The following is an 18916-nucleotide window of genomic DNA, read 5'->3' as shown; positions in this document are numbered from 1 at the left end:
ATACCGAAATTGTTTCCGTTGATTTAAGTTTTATAAGGTTTATGTCAGTCTGCCTTTTCCCCATCAATATGTTTCCCGAACGCTGCGCACCATAGGGGGTTAAAAAAAAAAAAACGACGCGCACATTGCGCAAAACTCTGACATAAAACGGAGCGACGAACTAGATGTGAATTATGGCATAAAAACAGAGAATCCGATGCTGAACAGTGAAAAATCAACACATGATGTGAAACACGGCGATTAGGCGGCGCAGCAGGTGATGAGTGAAGATTACTGATGGTGGGCGTCAATAAATGATCAAATAAATCTAGCAACAAGAAAGAAACTAAAGTGGACATAGCAATAAACCAAGAGAGGATAATACTAATCAAAGGAAACTAAATGGAAATGAATGAAGAACAAAATGCAAGAATAAACTAAGAAACTAAAGTAAATACAGAGGAACAAACTGGTATGGCAAGACCTTTCGTGCAATAATTAATACAGAGGACTGTATGGCAAGAATAAGCAGACACTATTTCCAGATAAAAGGTAAACTAATATTGAAGTGACATGGGTTTGTTGAGACCATATCTAATACTGAGAATAAATATATCTTACAGATATATTGAGGCTGATGACTCCATGACACTTTCAATTTGACTCATGAGGATTTGATTAAGAACCAGATTTGTTCTTTGTAATTTCTGTCCAGTAAAACTATTAATCTATAAATCAATAGACAGGTCTATATAAAGATATAATCCATGTTTCTGTCTCATAATTGTGTGGCATTAAAAGGACCTGGAACTTTTGTTTTTCCACTGAAAGCTCTGGTTTGCACAATAAATGCCATGTGGGTGAAGTTTTATGGATGATACTCTGATGTCCCATTCTCCTGAAGGCAGCACAGAGCTGCACCACCAGAAACCCACAGAAACACTGAAGAGAAGAAGAGCTATGATTAATGTAGTTACAGCTCTATCCATGTTTTAATGTTGCAGAGCTCAGTCGGTTTGCAAATAGTTCAAAGTTTAAACTGGCATGTTGAACATCTTTTATCTGGTCATTTTGTGGAATATTTAACAACTAGAAAATGGCACAAAATAAGAATATTTTTTCCACTCTGGCTGCTATTAGACCTACCAATTTTAACTTGACTGTTCATTCATTGCATTTTTTGTAGACACCTGTGAAAATAATTTCTATTCACAGGGCTTTTTTCTCTGGGAAATTATCTTGATGATAAATACAGAAACAAGCATAAAAATCAAAACATCTACAATAGCGATATTAATATTAATAATAAAAAAATAGTCAGTGGAAAGTAGCTTACAAATTCTTTGTTGGGGGCAGTGAGGGACCTGGATAAAGGCTAGGGGAGCGCTGGTCCAAATAATATTGAGAAACACTGGTTTACAGGGAAGACGGGGCCAAACGCGATGCTGTGTGTTGAGATGTAAACGCTGCATAATGTTTTGTTAACAAATATACATCATTCTCACCGCTCGCTCAAAGCACCTCTGAAAGCGCAACTATAAGTTATTCCTGTGGTTCACCTAGAGCTGCGCAACCAGAGCTAACGCGGCAGGTTTTAAACTCTTCCCTAGAGTTTTCCAAAGGATCATAATTCCTTACAGTAAGTTGATGTAAATATCCATAGCCTGTATCCAGTTTGAGTGAAAGGAGGCGCGCGCGACCCGCGCTGAGGTAAAGCAGCAGCGCGCGAGGCAAAGCGCAGTGGCGCCAGCTGTGTGATTAGTCCGCCCGCTGTCGGCTTTAAATGCATAAACTATAAACCTATCTTTTAGAAATAAATCTGCTCTGCTTGTGAAATGCTAACAGAGCATTTCACAAGCAGAGATGCTTGCACCCCGACCTTTAAAAAAAAAAGTGATTTAAAAAAATAATTATTTTCCTAGAAACGTAAACAAGCCACGCTTAGCCTGGCATCGGGGCTAGTAAAGCATGGCGGGCCGCCAGGCTTATAATACACTGGGGGAAACCATGTGGTTCAAAGCTTAGGAAAAAAGTAGTGGATTATAGTCCAGAAAATACGGTATATGAAGAAAAATCTAAATGCTCTGGTATTGTAAAGGGGGCCGGACCAAATGTGGAGGCGGGCCGGATCTGGCCCGCGGGCCGTAGTTTGGGGACCACTGCTTTGAGGGGTTGAGTTGAGACTATTGTGAAGTGATAGAGGGAGTACTGAAAGACTTCTTAATCTGGACATCATGTCCTTGTTCAAGCAGATCACCAAACCTCTCTCAAAAAGCTTTATGTGGTTGAACCTGCTGAACCTTGTTGGATGTTTGTTGTAAGTAGTTAGAAATCATCTTGCTTGCTTAGGTCAGGTGTCATTCTTTCAGGAGCCCAGTTCACAACAAATGCCGTCTCAAAGAGTTTTCATTTACTGGTAATATTGGAAATTCTTTCTCAGGGCCCGCACATTTTCTGCGTCTTTACTCAGGCTCCACAGCCAAAAGCTATGTTGAAGATGGTTAAACTCTTTTCTGCTGCATGTCTGGCATGTCTTCATATTGAAGTGTTTCTCTGCAAGAACGTTGTTATCTTCAAATAAATTTATTGAGTTTGGAACCTGGTGTGCCGTGGAAAGACTTTCCTATTAAAGCTTTTTAAATAAAAATATATTTTTATCACCTTTGCAATTTTTTGACATTTTTCCCTCTTATTGCTTTTGGCATTGTATTCCTTCTCCCTCTGTATGTCTATAAGTTGAGTGTTGTTGAGAACAGACTTCAGTGATGTATTAGACTGAAAACTGAGTTTTCCTTCAAACTCTGATTTAAAGGGTAACTCTTTCAAATATTGATTTTGTTCTTCTACCTGTTTTCTAGAATCACATCGCCTTCGCTGAGGTCACATGACGTGGAATCAGCTGTATGGCAGACCCATTGGACGTCCACACTCTTCACCGTCCAGTCTTATTAACCGGAGTGCAGCACTAAACCATACTGCGTGTGTCTGTATGTTGTTGTTCTATGTTGTCTCTATCAGGCTCCTATTGTCATCCACAGTTTACTGAACTCAAAAAGGGGCAAAAACAGTTAGTTGTCAGTAACTCAGTGAGACAGGCTGCTTTTGCTATCCTCCATCTATGCACTTATTCTGAGTTCTTGTCAGACTCTTTCCTCCCAAATAGGGAATTTTAATGCTATTAATTCTAAAGGCTTCAACAACCAGAAGAATTGAACATGTTCACATACGAGTAAAACAGTTTTGTTGCAATATAGTCATAGCATAGAGAAGCACACTCATTTTAAATTTTGAGTATCATATGTTAAAAGGAAAAATAAAATGTCTTTTTAAATGTGCAATATTAGCACATTTTCCATATGATGAGCTGGTAAAGATCAGATCAGTTCTACTTTATGCCAAACTAATAGCACAGTTTACACTTTCTGTTTGAGTTGGTGACATGACAGCAAAATAATATATATATTTGAACAGCAAATTGACGTACGGGATTTTTACACTGGATGCAGATTCAGTACTTGGTAAACTTATTAAATGCAGACTTAAAAAAGAAATCAAATATATGTAAAAAGTTTAATGTTCAAAAATAATCCAAATTTAACAGAAGTTGTCTTTCACAGGACAACACCTTTGGTGTGAATGTTAGAGAAAGGGTTTTACTTAAATATGATTAAATCTTTTCAGAAATGCTTGTCCCTGAACAGCATTTTGATAATGCCAGTTTTTCCTTTCATTTTATTTGCTGTTTGTAGATAGATGTACCATTCCAAAAACTTCTCTGCCTGCTTTTAGGCAATATGGCCTAGCTTGTTTTGAGTAAATCTGCTTAGATTTTATAGTTATTTGTTTGTTTTCTGTTCTTAAAGGTGTTTTCTTGTAGGAAATGGGCCAAAAAAGCATCTGAGCTGTAGCAGTCAACACTACCTGGAAACACAGCAGACTGTCCAGTCCCATGCACACTGCTGTGAATCACTCACCTCAGTTTTATTAAGAACCTTAGAACCAGAACCAGAATTTAGTGAAAAAGATGCATTGAAAACAGCAAACATTTGTAGGTATGAATGTGTACACTAAATGGTGGGACCGTACTGTAACAAAACTGTTAAAAACTTTATCAGCTGCACAAGACAATCATCTTGTTGTTCCATCAGTTCATCCTGTTGTTTCAGTCAGGAACAGCACGTCCAACAGGACAAAGCGTTCTGTTTCTCCAGTGAAAATATTCATGAGGTTTATCCTCCATGTGTTTGTTTTTTTTGAGATCAGCATCAGCAGCATGCTCCACCAGATATTCTTCCTGGTGTCAGTTTACATAAAAGGTTGCAAAAAGGTTACATTTGTAAAAAAAAAATAATATTAGAGATGAAGTATTAACACATTCAACCTTCCATGATTTTTAAAGAAAAACACAAACGTTAGTTTAAGATAAGGGGATATTTTAGATTCCCCTCACTTAAAATAAATGCCATGATTAAAAGTGTAGTCTGCTCTGTCTTATCCTGTGAAACAGAGAGAAAGACGTTTCATCAGTCCACCAGCCAGGTCAGGTCTTCTGAATGCTGCTTTGTTGCAGATCTCAGAGCTTCATTCCCTGCTGCTCATCATGGATTCAACACACCTTCTGTTGTAGAAATGGTTGTTTTCCTCTTACAGCACTTAGAAACTATGATTTACATTTAGGATTAGATCAGAAATCAGGTGTGTCTGTATGCACACTGTTGGACAATAAATTCAGTCTCTTTCTGTTTATTTATTATTATATTCAACAATGTTTTTCCAGATGTAAAATGCAAAAAAGGACATAATGTTCAGGATGAAAACAAGAGCAAAACAACAACTGGTCCTTTTATAATCTAAATAAAACCCACACCAACATTAAATATGTTAGATGTTAGATATAACAACAAGAGGTCGTCTGTGATTGGTTTCACAGCAATATTGTGATTTATGATGTCACAAAACTCCTGAGCTTTTTCAGCTCTGTGTGTATGTTGATCATACTGAAATAACAGGTCACTGCAGCTCAGATATCACAGCAGTGAGCCAGTGGAGCTTTACTGAAGCTCTCTACGCTATGCAGACACGTCATTCACGTCGGGATGAAGGAAGTTTGAAACTAAACTTGAAACTTTCAGCTGCTACATATATTTACCACTAGAGGGCATTCTCAGAAGGTCAGTTGGTTTTTTTGTTTTTAAAATAAACTATTCAGAATTACATATCAGTAACATACCTGATCATGATGCAGCGGAGCACTGTGAATTACTCACAACCGATCTAAATTTACCCACAATATTCAAAATGGAATCACGTTAAAAGCAACACACACTATGATGTTGTTGGTACACTTCAATCAACAAAAATGTATAAAAACTTTTTAAAAATTGTAATTTGTTTTTAATAAGATCCTGCCCATTTGTTAGAATAAAACACTTAAATGACTTTGGAGTGGTTTTGATATAAAGATGATCCAGTCAACACACGCAATGAGCAATTCCTGCTGCGCACTATTCTGGGAATGGTATACGGCCATTTTAAAAGCATTTAACAGCTATTTACAAATTGAAATAAAGTTCATGTACAATCTTTACAGATTACAGATAAGTTCACATCTATGGAAGCCCATTTCCGCCATGAAAAAAGTCAGAATTATGAGATTTAAAGTCATAAATTCGACTTTCAAAGTCATAATTTCGACTTTCAAAGTCATAATTATGAGATTTAAAGTCATAATTTCGACTTTCAAAGTCATAATTATGAGATTCTAAGTCATAATTATTAGATTCAAAGTCATAATTTTGACTTTTCCAAAAAAGTAGACCTGCTGTCTTGTATGAGATTTACACAGTATTCCATTTGATCTGTCTAATCAGGGAAACACAGATTTTTCTCCTCATAATGGATTGTAAACAAATTGAGGAGTATTTCAGATGTGGTTTAACCAATGATGAAATTCTTGCTTTGCTGGTTGAGGTTCATGGGGTTTTCTTAGCAAGAGGACACTAGAAAGGATTCTTAATAAGAAGAAACTTTGGCGCCGAAAGAACAAAACTGATGTGAGTGTAGTGGCAGCTTTCATTCGTCAGCAACTTGAAACCTCTGGACAATGTCACGGATATCGATGGATGCACCAAAAATGCTGGATGAATGGCATTGTTACAGACAGGGAAACAGTCCGAGTCCATTTACGCTTACTAGATGGTGAAGGAGTGGACCTAAGGTCAAGAAATCGACTGAGGAGACGGATTTACTATATTCGTGGTCCAAACTATGTTTGGCATATGGATGACTATGATAAGCTGAAACCATGCAGCTGACATGCAAAGATATTTGCATCTTACAGAAGATCAACCTGAAAGTGATCATGTAATATTTGGTTCAAGCACTGGAAATCAGCGGATTGAAAGATGGTTGTTGACCCTGTGAAGTGAATGTATCCAGTCCTGGATGCAACTCTTTGACAAACTGAAAGCAGATGGTCACTTCTCGGACAACTTCTTGGACAAAGCCTTGATCCAGTTCTGTTTTCTCCACATAATACAGGTGAGCTTGATTTGAGCTGCTCTGTCTTCTCACCTATTGAAAATATTTATAATTGCTATAAAGTGGTTATAATGTGCAAAGATTTATTTTCTGAGTATGATATTGAGTATGAAATTAATAGCATATCTTAAATATTGCACATATTGCATGTTTGGGTAGTTGCTTGACTTCCCTGTTTTGGGATAAATAGCAGTCTTGCTAGATTCACACTTGCGTTTTACTTTGAATGCTTATTTCAAAGCTATGAGTTTAGTCGGGTTTTTGTTTTCTTCTAGAAAGAACTAAATGAAGTTGCTTCAGCTTGGAAGCACCACAGGATACGTCCAGCACACAATTCACGAAGTCTTCATGGGCGACCATTCATAATGTACACAGTACCTCAGGCGTATGGAACCAGAGACTATCTACACAGCATTGACTTGAACAGGGTTGAAGCCTGCTTGGAAAACTGTGTTTTCAAAGACTTTCCATGCGATGAAGATGTCTTCAGTATTTGTGTGGACCTGATTTCAGAGCATAACCTGGATGTCACAGATGATGTGTTTGCAACAACTGATCTGTACATAAGACTCAGACAGCTGATTACCAGAGATTTGGAGCTGCAGTGATAAATGTAAAAACATTTTGTTGCGTTGACAGTTTGCTACCTCATCACTAATTTGGACTTCAGTAGATATTTGATGACATTCTGAGAGTGCCTGCATTTGCTTTAACACATTGTTACACCAGAATAAATATGGGTCAAAACCATTCACAAGATCTGTAAACAAGAAGAGACCTAAAATAAGATCAATGCATGCTGAGCTGGTGAGTCTGACATTAGAAAAATATATTGATACATTGCACTAATATGGTCAGATGATTTTTGGTTTTGATATGTTCCCTTTATGATCAATATCATTGCATTACTGTTTGAACATTATGCTGATTCTTAAACAGGAAATAAAGGAATTGAGAACTGCAGTAGAAACCTCATTATTGTTCAGGTGTGCAACCCAATGCTGATTTAAAGCTTCCCCCGCCCCAAATAAATCACACATATAAACTGGAAAAAGTGGTTTATTGTACTTCAAAATTAAAGTTTCTACATAGCCATTGAGTTTTTTTAAAATAATGACAATGTTTCAAAGTGTAAAAAAAGAAAGAAAAAAGTGTTATTTTTCAGTTGTTTTCTGGTTAAATCTGATATTGAGCTACTGCAATGGCACCAATCTGTTATTGAAAATATTTTAAGGTTATGTTTACTTATAACAAAAATATAAATAAAATGCTAAGTAAACAAAAGAATTGTTTTCAGGAATAACGGTAAATAAAACACTTTACTCCATTTCTCCAGAACTACATTCAAACAGAGTAGCAACATGTTCATCCACTGAACATTTAAATTATGTGACTAATATAAGAAACAAAACATCTGAAATTATTCATAAATTATTTATACAACTAAGAGCTGCTTGTTTACAAGCGTGGCGGCCATATTTTATTTTTAATTGCGGAATAAACCAGCTTTTTCAGCCAAGTAAAATTATTAAAAGTAAAAAAATTCTTGTAACAATACAAAATCTTTAAATTTATTAAACCCAAAATATTGAGAAAATACATTTTACGGCCAACTTAAATTTATGCTTTAAACTTTAACTTTGGAGAACTTAAACAGAAAAAAAAACAAACACTAGTAGGAAAGTGCCTACTGAGACATTGCAGGTCTTATAAATACTCCAGAGAAAAATAAATTGCAAAAAGTAGAAAAAAACTGTTAAGATAATGCTAAACTTTGAAAGTTTAATACAAAAAGATTTGGTAACACTTTATTTGAAGGGGTGTGCATAAGACCGACATGACACTGTCATAAACATGACATAACAGTTGTCATGAACATAAAGAAGTCTTTATGAATGTATGACAGTTGTCATGAAGTGTCATTCGGTAAAATAACACTTTTAATGCAAAGTTGCTCTAAAAGTTAAACTGAAAGTCCATTAAAATGCCAACTTTGCATGAAATTATAATTTACAAAATCATGCAAAGTTGGCACTTTTTATGGACTTTTAATGCAGCCTTTAGAGCAACTTTGCATAAAAGTGTCATTATTTACCGAATGACACTTCATGACAACAGTCATAAACATTCATAAAGACTTCATTATGTTCATGACAGGAGTTATGTCATGTTTATGACTGTGTCATGTTAGTCTTATGCACACCCTTCAAATAAAGTGTTACCAAAGATTACTTAGACTCACATGTTCTTCCTCCGAAGTCTGTTACACTATATCCATCACCCATACACAACTGTATAGGACATTGTTTATTTCTTGTCGATAATCTGGATAGTTATCATAATTAACTGGCAACTCTAGGTAGCAACCGCATGTGTGGGCAACTGGCCGTCTCTGAATACCTTGAAGTTGAGTGAAGCTAAACTGATAGTTTTTTGAAGAAACAAATCAGATCCTGTGCAGAACCGAAGAAAAAGTGACAGGTGTTGTGAGTCTGATTCTCTGAGATAAGAACTTAAATATTTGCTGATGTTTTTCTGCTGTGCATTCATGACTGCAGGGTATACAATTGACTGTATAACCTTTCTTAATGTTGGCTGGAGATTTTCATATGCAGCTGTAATACTTTCCATCTCTGACTTCAGCGGGGAAAGGACAGTGCTCCACTGTTCAATAACAAAGGCAGGTTCCTGAATGAGCTTTTGGTGGGCAAGTTCCTCAAGTAGTAGCTCAATGTTATCACCTGTTGGTACTCTTCGACAGTTATGGATATCCATGATTTCCAGAAGCTCTTCTCTGTCAACACTCTGAAAATCTGAAAGGCAAGATTCAAACATCATTCGATCGTACTCTGTAACATACCTTAAAAGCTATCAACAAGAGGACTCTTTATAGAACCAACTGCTTGTTCTAGTATTACTGGAGCAAGTTTTATAGGCAGGTACTTCTGTTTTTGCCAGCCAAAGGCAATAATTCGGCCAATGCTTTCCCATTGTTGCTGTCCAAAATCATGACGCAAGTAGGGCACCTTAAAGTTATTGCCCATTGTGCACTGTTCATAAAAGTCCTGCCAAAACTCAGAGAGGACATCCCTCAAAACTCCTCCATCATCAATAGCCTTTTCTCGCCTTCCGTCAGGAAGCACCACTTGAATGCATATGTCCTCCTGAGTGACACCTGGATCACAAAAATGAAATTAGTTCTTTCAGGATCTGGCCACGATGAAGAACAAGGATTTTCTTAATCCCTTCTCTCTGAACAATGGGCTCGTTCAAAGAATCAAATAGTGAAGAAGAAAGCACTGGACTAGATGGCTGTGGAGACAGAGGAAAGTGTCATCAAGACTGAGACTATCTGTGTTAGAAATGTGTCCTGTGAAAAAGGTAACAGTGCCACTGTCTTCTAAAATGTCCCCGTTGATTCCTGCATGTAGCTCTTGGACATTGGACAAATCAGCCATGTCATCAGTAGAGTAAACTAGGTGAACATTATCACTGCTGTTGTTTGTCAGGACACTGTTGGTTCCAACATATATGACATTAATGCTGTCTGGTGCTTTGGATTGAGTCAGTGGTGTGCAAACCTGAGAGCAAGTAGAAAAACTTAAAGCTTCTTGGTCATTTCCACTGAGGTTGTCTGGTTCTGAGTCACTGCCAGTGTCCTTCTTTTTGGTTGTTAGGTAAAATCGCAAAACCGGGAGTTTTGTCTGCTCATAAAGTTCTCCAACAGTAATATGTTCATCAAGTGAATGTTCCTGAAAATCTGTCATGTCAACCTCAAAATCTGTAATTCTTCCCTGTGAATTTCTTTGAGACAGTCCTTTAACACATCAATTTTTCTTGTTCCACCACCTTTCTTTGTCCGAACTTGAAAAAACTTTCCATCTCGAGAATTGATCCATCCTATCTCAACTTTTCGAACACTTTTTTGAGCATTTCTGATGCTAACATTTTCTGAGATCTGCTTTTGATCGTTGCCTTTGTTCCTTGAAATCTTGGCTCTCAATTGGTCAAAAAGTTTTGATTTCCTGCCAGCAGGATCATTTTCCCTTCGTCTGCAATATCCGAGAAGTGCCAGACGGTCACCATAAGATGGGAGATACTCCTTAAGCTGCTCATCTGTCATGAGCAGAAGGACACTGGAGTCAATCTAGAAAAAAAAAGTAAAACAGTTATAAAAATGGGGAAAAAAACCAGTAAAAACAGTCACATGATAAAACTGATCTGTCTTCACTATGTCTCTATAATAGTGTTGTATAACTTCTAAATGTACTGATTTTCTTAGCAATCTAGCTACCTTATCCTTTTGCAGTCGTTGTATGACTTCCTCTGAAACATCCCGTGATTTTAAGAAGTCATATATCTCATCCATCCTGTGACAATTACACACAATAACTAATGAATAATGTCTAATAAAATATAACATCGCAAAAGATTTATTATGAACATGATAGCAGGGTTGGATGATATTCATGAAAAACATTTCACAATACAAGCATTTCATTAGTTTATATAAATTTTTTTTTTTTTTAATATCTGAAATACTGCCAAACTGGTGATGTGACCTTTCCCATTTTATACACAGCTTTCACACTATAATGTTTTTAAAAAACATTTATGAGGCACAGTGGGGAGACATAAAACTGCTGCTCCGCAAGTTACTCCACAGCTTGTTGTTAGTTCACCAGAGTTAAATGATGCCATCAGCCTAGCTGAGCTAGCCTTGAGAGGTTGAGTAGCCTTGACTCTGCCTACATCCTCCAGAATGGTATGTGGTTCTGGATCAGAGTTCAGAGAATATTCTATATATTGAATATTCTATCAGACTTACTATCTATTGATATTGATCATGTGTGTATTATGATACATATGGCAGATAGAAACTGTATTTCAAACTCAAGCTCCTGCTAAAAAAACTAGATAATAGACAACCAAACAGCTGTACAGTCCTGCAATAATAAACCAATACACAAAGAAACTACATAAAAGTAATAAAGAAAATTCTACCAGTGTTTCCACAACTAAATGGTAAAGTGTAGAGCTTAAGTCTATAAGTTCTTACATTTTTCCCCTAAAATATTTTAATGGTTGATCAATTCTCAAAATGAAATTCTCATCTTTATAAAACAGTCAAGTACATGAACATCATCAGAATGATTTTAGTTTTGATCTTATTTACTTTCATTTAAACAGACAATATGATACATTGGATTTTCACAAGAGTTGCAACTTACCTCTGTTTAAATTTAGGTTCAGGTCAAAGGAACCTCCTCTGTCTCTTTTGTAGGTATTCTGAAAGTTGAGTAAAGTTAAGGAGTTAAAATTTTCAACAGGGCCTGCTTGTTTTGGGGATTTTTTTAAGTTCCTTGTTTTTCTATTTTTCTTATTTTTAATTGCTCTTATAAATATTGTCAATCTACAGCATTTGCTTAAGTACATAAAACTGCTAAGAAAACAGTTTGAAAACTGATGCATATTATACTTGCATATTTTACTCTTGTCTATATATCGACAAAAACAATTTAACGGGAAAGATAGTGAATCAGATTATGTATAACAAAACGTGCATACAACAAGCTGTGGAGTGAGTTTTAACCTACTAGCTAGTGCTTGTATTTAGGCCACAAAATAATTATACATATTAACTTGTTGAAATTTTGGAGTACATTAACGAACTTCTTATCGCACTCTGAAATAAAAATGACCTAATAAAAAAAACACTGTTAAATATGCTAACAAGGTTAGCACGCTTTGACGGTTAACCTGCAGCTAGCTCACGTAGCTGAAACAAGGACCGATGTACACACCACCACACGATCAAAAAGCATTTAAAACGAAGGAATCTAAAGAGAAACTATCCAGCAGCTATTTTCCTGATACTTGCAGTTCACTCATTTACATATAAAGCCAGTCTGCAGGCGTTTCCGTGGCGACACAAAACTAACTAACACAACTATAACCAAATAAAATCAAAAATGGCGAACCGACCTTTTACTGACTCTTAACCCAATGGACCTTACCACAGGGCCCGCCTGTCATTGGCTAATGCCCATTTTACGTCACAGCGCAGCTATCACGTGGGTTACCGGCTCACAAACTCATGCTAATGTACATTGTGGACTACCAGACCGACAGAAAGTTTTTGCGTCAGGACTCGAAAAAAAATGGTTCTCCCTCAGTGGGGTACCTGTACAGGCGATGTCAGGTATCCTGATCGTGTTTGTGGAACTAAAATTCACAGATTTCCAAAATCTGAAACGGAAAGCCTTGTTTGGATCAAAGCTTGTGCACGACCGCATTTGCAGCTCAACCGTCATAGGATCAATAAGAACAAAGGATTTTCTGCTGGCGTAAGTATTATTGCTTTGCTTTCTTTGTGTTTAGTGAATGAAAAAAAATACTCAATAATAAACACATCCATTATGAAAACCTTTTAGCCAAGTACAGCATAATGGCAGTACCGATACAACTTCTACACCTTGAAGTCTGTCTGTTACAGCTTTACGTTAGCTGAACAGATCAATATGCAATGTATACCATATCTGACATACATTAAAGATTTTATTTCAGCTGAAAAGGCTTTTTACTAAACTGTAATCGTGTTAGCCACGCTAGCACCAAGTACCGTGTATAAGTCCTAGGCACATTCGAACCCTCAAAACCATGAATGCCCGACTTACCCAGCCTTGCAAGAACAATAGGCATCTGTGATCTTGTCCACAGCTATATTTATTCTGAGGGTCTGAGGATCTGCTGTTTTCCTCATCGACTGGTAGCATTTAGCTGCAACTCGTACAATGTTAGAGGCATTGCGTGGCTAAAGCATCTTGATGTCGTCCAAAAAAGATGACATGAACTTGTTGGTTCCCTTGTCCATTGTCGTGGCTGATATTTTGTGAAAATCCGGCAGAAATGCTAAACTAATCGACTCAGAAATACTCTGCAGAGTCAGTCGAAACAAAAAATCCCATAGAAGCTAAGCTCTGCGAGGAGGTTAATGTGAGACATGAAGTCACGTGGGACTTTCGAGGGGCGTTTCTGGGCGAAGCTTGGTAAGGTCCATAGCAAATGTTACCAAATAATGAGTTTATATTTATGCTTACTTTGGATTTAGGATCATATTTAACTGGGAGCTGGAGCACGGTGTTATCCTAAGGAGGCTTGTGTCCAACTGCTCCGGTATCTCATTATTATGACTTTGAAAGTCGAAATTATGACTTTAAATCTCATAATTATGACTTTGAAAGTCGAAATTATGACTTTAAATCTCATAATTATGACTTTGAAAAAAGCTAAACAGACTTCCTTTTTAGCTTTTTCTTTTTTTTTCATGGCGGAAATGGGCTTCCATACACATCAGGCAATCTTCTGCCTGCTATTATTATTTTCTGATAAAATCTAAATTCTTATAATGTGCCGTAATCCATAACTAAAGTAGAAATCTTCACCGTGGTATGAAAAGGTTTGTGTTTCGGACTGTTGTCATCATGTGTGTGTTTGCTCACCTCACAGAAGTTTTAAAAACAAGATGAAACCATGAGAGTCTGGAATATAGTATCGATAAACCAATATTTTCTTAGTTTTTCTTATCTTGAGTGAGAGTGCATATAACTTTCAACACCTGACGTCACAACTTGGTGAAACAATGATGACTTTGTTTTTAATCGCCTCTTGACCTAATGCATTAGCGATGGCAATGCATTAGGTCGTTGCCTAATGCGTTAGTGATGGCAATCACCTTTGCCTTCTGTTCTTAAAGGTGTTCTCAAAACACCTTTAAGAACAGAAAACAAATGCTGAAAGTTTTACTGTTGGTCATACCTTAAAAACAGCAGACGTTTTGGTTTGGTTGATTTTTGGTTTATCAGGAACAAAACCTGTTGTGTTCAAATATGTCACATGGTGCAGGAAGGCGGACATAGAAAGGATAAAAACTGGTTTGCTTTATGTTTTGAAAGCTTGATGAAAAAACCTCAGCAGTCCACATAAAATGAGATTTATTACACAAAATAGTATTTAAAATGGCATATGTTTGCAATAAAAAAAGAAAACAATATGATGTTGATGTTAGTAATCCATAATGTAAATTAACTTATATTATCTTGATGTGTTTTATTTTATACTCTTTTTCTGTTGAACAAGTTATGTAATGTATTAATGTGTGGAGGACGTGATAAAAGAGACAATTATTCTCAGGACTTTGAGACCAAACCAGTGATTGAAGGAAAACCTGTCTATCCATCCAGCTTCTTTTCTGAGTGGAGGCTGGATGCAGGGGGGGGGCTGAGGGGAGTGGGGGGGTGGACACAGAACATACACAACCATATACTAGAGGAAAACTAATATCAAATTTTACTTCTCTGTGTCATGTTTTCACTTCCATTCATCCTCTGTATCATGTTGTAGCAGAGGCAGTCTTTCATCAGAGGACAGGCAGAGAGGGATGAAAAGCGATACCCCCCACCCCAACACACACACACACATGCACGCATACACACACATGCACGCACGCACGCACGCACACACGCATGCACGCACACACACACACACACACACACTCACTCAGATCTCTATTTTTGTACGGATGACTGTAGCAGTCGTGGTCGGAGCGCAGGCAGCGCCATGCCAACAGCAGCAGCTCTCACTGCTGATCATGTTGGGAACAAACATCACACTCCATCACCTGACTCAGTTAGTAAAGCTGATCAAACATAAAGTATATCCTAAAAGTCAATAATGTTCTTGTACAATTCAAAGAAAAAAAGTGTAAAGATGTTTATGTTAATATATGTAAATATAGACACATTACTGCTGTCTATTTTCCTAAGACTGTGCACTGTGTGACTGTTCCTTTTGGTGGAAACTGTTTTTGCTTTCCTCACGTCAGTTCATGTTGATCCCACTCACAGATATGTTTCATTTGGTTGGGTGAATATTGATCTTCATATTAAGTGAGAACTTTTACTGAATTTTATTTTATTCCTGTTGCTCTGCTTGATCAATGCATTTTATTGACTTGGTTTCTACTATTTCCCACAGTCCGAGGACTGTATAAGATATGTAATATATAAAATATTTATTTCCTTTTGTCACAGGTGTGGCTGCTCCTGTGCTGACATATTTAAATGTATTTTTCCATTTCATTTTCTTATTTCTCTGTGTTCAGTTTAAATTGTGACCTTTTACACTGCAGAAAAGTATCAATCAGAAACTTTGAATAAAAAAAAAATTTAAATCCTCCAAAACTTGTCCTGTGTCACTTTTTAAAGAGAACACTAACATAGTATCTATATCTATACATGACATGTAACACACATGCTAAATACAAATTATTTCAATTCAGTCCAGCCAATTTATTTATCATCAATTCAGGAAATCCATATTGAGATACATACAGTCCGTTCTAATTAGAAAACAGTGCATTCAAGTTCAATGTATTAAATGATAAAAATGTATTTAAATAAAGAGGCTGTTGAACTGAGTCAGAGATCTGCCATCCAGCCCGTCTCCAGCTGTCACCATGTTCACTGTCTGGATCCTCCAGCAGTAAAACTAGCTATGATTCAGACTAAGTTCTTACATCAACAACCAGAATATTTGGCACTATACACTGTAAAACATTTGAAGGTGGTTTAACTTGAAAATGAAAGTCCATCTTCTGGTTTGAAAATTCAATTTAAGTCAACAAGAAAATTATATTGTTTTAACACACAAGTTGATTTAACAAGTTGAAACATTGTTTTTAAGTTTATTGATCTTGAATTGAAGTTTCATTTAATGCTGCAATTTAAACCAAATAATTATTTCACAATATGCAAGAAAAAACTTCCCTCACCTAGTTAAAGAGCACACACTTCTCAATTATTTTTACTCACAATATCAAGTTAAAATAACTACATATTTTACTTTAGAACAACTTAAATTCTTGTTTCAAATCGCATGCACTACATTTCGGATCTGATAACTTTAATTAAACATTACAATGAATTCTGCTTAAAACCATTTAGTGTAAATAGAATATTACCCTCAAGCCCTAGTATTACAACCTTGAAATTGCTGCAGACTCATCAATGCAACACACGTCCATCTCACTCACGGTGCAACACAGGATACGAAAACATGCTGCTAAGCACTCTGGGAAATAGTTCCCACTAGTATCTTTGTTGCCTTTAAGATTTTTTTAAGTACTAACCTAAAAACTTTAGTTTATTCAACTCTTGGAGGTTTGACAAAATTAATAAAAAAGTTAACACAATGTACTACTGTAAGTTTATCTTCCACCATCTCACACATTTAGGTTCAAAATCTAAAACGTGCTAAATTTATTTGACTTAAGGAGCAGAAGATACACAACTAATTGTGGCTCAAACGTTTTACAGTGTTGCTCTCACTATTCCTTTTCATTCTCCAATCCAGATTTCCAGCACATTCCAACTACTGTCATCTACAGAAATACTCTGATGACTCTGCAGTTGTCAGGTGAATCAGAGATGAACAAGAGGCTGAGTACAGAGAGCTGAAGTCATGGTGTGGGAACAGTCATCTCATCTTAAATGTAAATAAAACAAAGGAGATGATTGTTGATTTTAAAAGAAATATGATCAAATGTCACTATTTCTATCACGGAGGAAGACATGGTTGGTTGAGGAGTTAATCTGGACAACAGACTGGATTGGAGACGAAACAGTGGAGGCTATATGGAGTTAGATTTGTTTCACAGTTATTCAATAAAAAAAAATCATGTCAAACAAAAAAAATTAAAAACTTTTTAATCATATTTTTTTGGTTGAAACTTTTTTTTTTTTGGTTGAACTCGTTTTCTTACTTATACAACTTTATTTGCTTTTGCGAAGCTTGCATGAACATTCTGGGCGGGGCTTAAGGACGAGCAATGTAAGACGTGTTCCGATTGGTTAGCGCTGACTAAAGCGGATGATTCCCTGAGATCTCAGAACTCTTAGTCCATGGGCCAGAGGCCAAAATTTGACATTTTTGTCAATTTCAAGGTGGGAAAGTCTATCAAAATTTTTTGAAAAGATACATGTCTCTAGTTAATATTTTGGTATGATAGCCCTTCCAAAATGGTAGCTGAGTCATAGTTATCATCTGTTTACCCCTTTTTCTAAAGGGGTAAAAAAAAACCTTTAGAAAAATTCAGTTTTTTGAGACTGGTGTATCTCTGGTTTAGGGTCATGGTATGGGCATTTGTCAAAGGTCTATAATGCAATATTTGGTATCATCTTAAAGGGGACACTCTTGGTTTTCATTTGAATCAGGTTTTGAGTCTCTCTGACCAACACAGAGGTCATCAGAGCTTGTTAAACCACATTTTTCCACACCTTTTGACCAAGCTAGATATATTTCTTTTATCCCAGTGGTATCCAGGGACATCAGGGACACAAGAGTTAATGACTAAAATACTCAACACACTCTAAGGAGTCATAAAATGTATGATATGCCTACATTGTCTGCCTATGGGAGGCAATTATAAGCTATAATTTGAAGTTACAGACTTGGGCTATAACCTTAACTGGTGTATATGTTGGGGGTTTAGTGGGGGTTTGTTTAGCGTGTCAATCGTGTCTATTTTGTTAGTTATAAAAAAGTTAATCAGTAATAGTAGAAATGTACACTTACATAGACTTTAGGATGCTGTATCGGCCTATTTATCAGATTTTGTGAGTTTTTCCATCATGGGCTACACAATAGTAGCCCATGATGGCCACATCATGGGCTACTATCCTCCCTCATAGCAGAATGAGGGAGGAGACCACCCTCATTAAATGACAAATTCTGAGGTAAAAATATTATTGTATTACATTTCTGCCAACAGATAAGCTGAGCTATAATCCACATCCAGTGTCCTCACGTAGGTATAAAGTAATATCAGTATGCTTATTATAATAAGTCTTGCCAACACCTTTTAGTTTTTGAACAACTTTCATTCCACCAATGATCCATGCAGACTATTATTCAACATCAACTGATTCTTCCAACTCTCTTGCAAGAGGAAACTTGTTAGAGTCAAGACAATGGATCTAGTGGATGACCAAAGACTTCTTAAATCTGAAGGTCTGGCCAACCTTAGGCATATCGGTACCATTTACATTATGCTTGCTGAGGATGTCGATGTCAATCAGGCCCACAAATGAGTTTGTTAAAAAATAAAATTAGTAAGATGTAACTGTTAAGCTTCAGGTGACCAGCAGCATTGAACAGCCTCTGTTTGTCTGCTATTCATTTACTACCACATTTCTTTTAACCCAGCTTGTACCTGAGAGGAAGTTAACAACTGCAACACTCAACAGACTAAGGCAGTGGTCTCAAAATGTGTTCCTCAAGGGCCAGAGTCCTGCATCTTTTAGATGTGTTATATCTGCTTTAATCCACACCTTGTTAT

General features: G+C 36.6%; 1 protein-coding gene and 1 long non-coding RNA gene across 7 annotated transcripts in view; one reads left to right on the top strand and one right to left on the bottom strand.

The window, feature by feature from the left end:
• The window catches only part of plppr5b (phospholipid phosphatase related 5b), a 107283-nt gene that overhangs the window by 68411 nt on the left and 19956 nt on the right, over window positions 1-18916 (top strand). For 3 of the 6 annotated variants that reach the window (XM_017301829.2, XM_081601465.1, XM_081601464.1), the window contains exon 10: window positions 2838-2966. Coding sequence is in view for 1 of the 6 variants with exons in the window: in XM_008438528.3 (XP_008436750.1) it covers window positions 2838-2867 (30 nt within the window). In the remaining 5 variants the exon portion in view is untranslated. Of the gene's footprint in view, window positions 1-2837; window positions 6520-18916 lie in introns of those variants that run through there. The other 3 variants (XM_081601463.1, XM_081601462.1, XM_008438528.3) reach the window with 1 other exon arrangement.
• On the bottom strand, window positions 10593-11062 carry LOC145549345 (uncharacterized). The gene is made up of 2 exons (XR_014085277.1): window positions 10814-11062; window positions 10593-10666 (listed from the first exon to the last, which is right to left on the bottom strand). It is a non-coding gene; the product is annotated as an uncharacterized LOC145549345 (long non-coding RNA).

Source organism: Poecilia reticulata, chromosome 20 (genome assembly GCF_904066995.2).
Source record: "Poecilia reticulata chromosome 20, P_reticulata-male-v2, whole genome shotgun sequence".
NCBI classification, from domain to species: domain Eukaryota; kingdom Metazoa; phylum Chordata; class Actinopteri; order Cyprinodontiformes; family Poeciliidae; genus Poecilia; species Poecilia reticulata.
The sequence above is the reverse complement of the archived record's forward strand: the minus strand, read 5'-3'. Positions and strand labels throughout refer to the sequence as shown.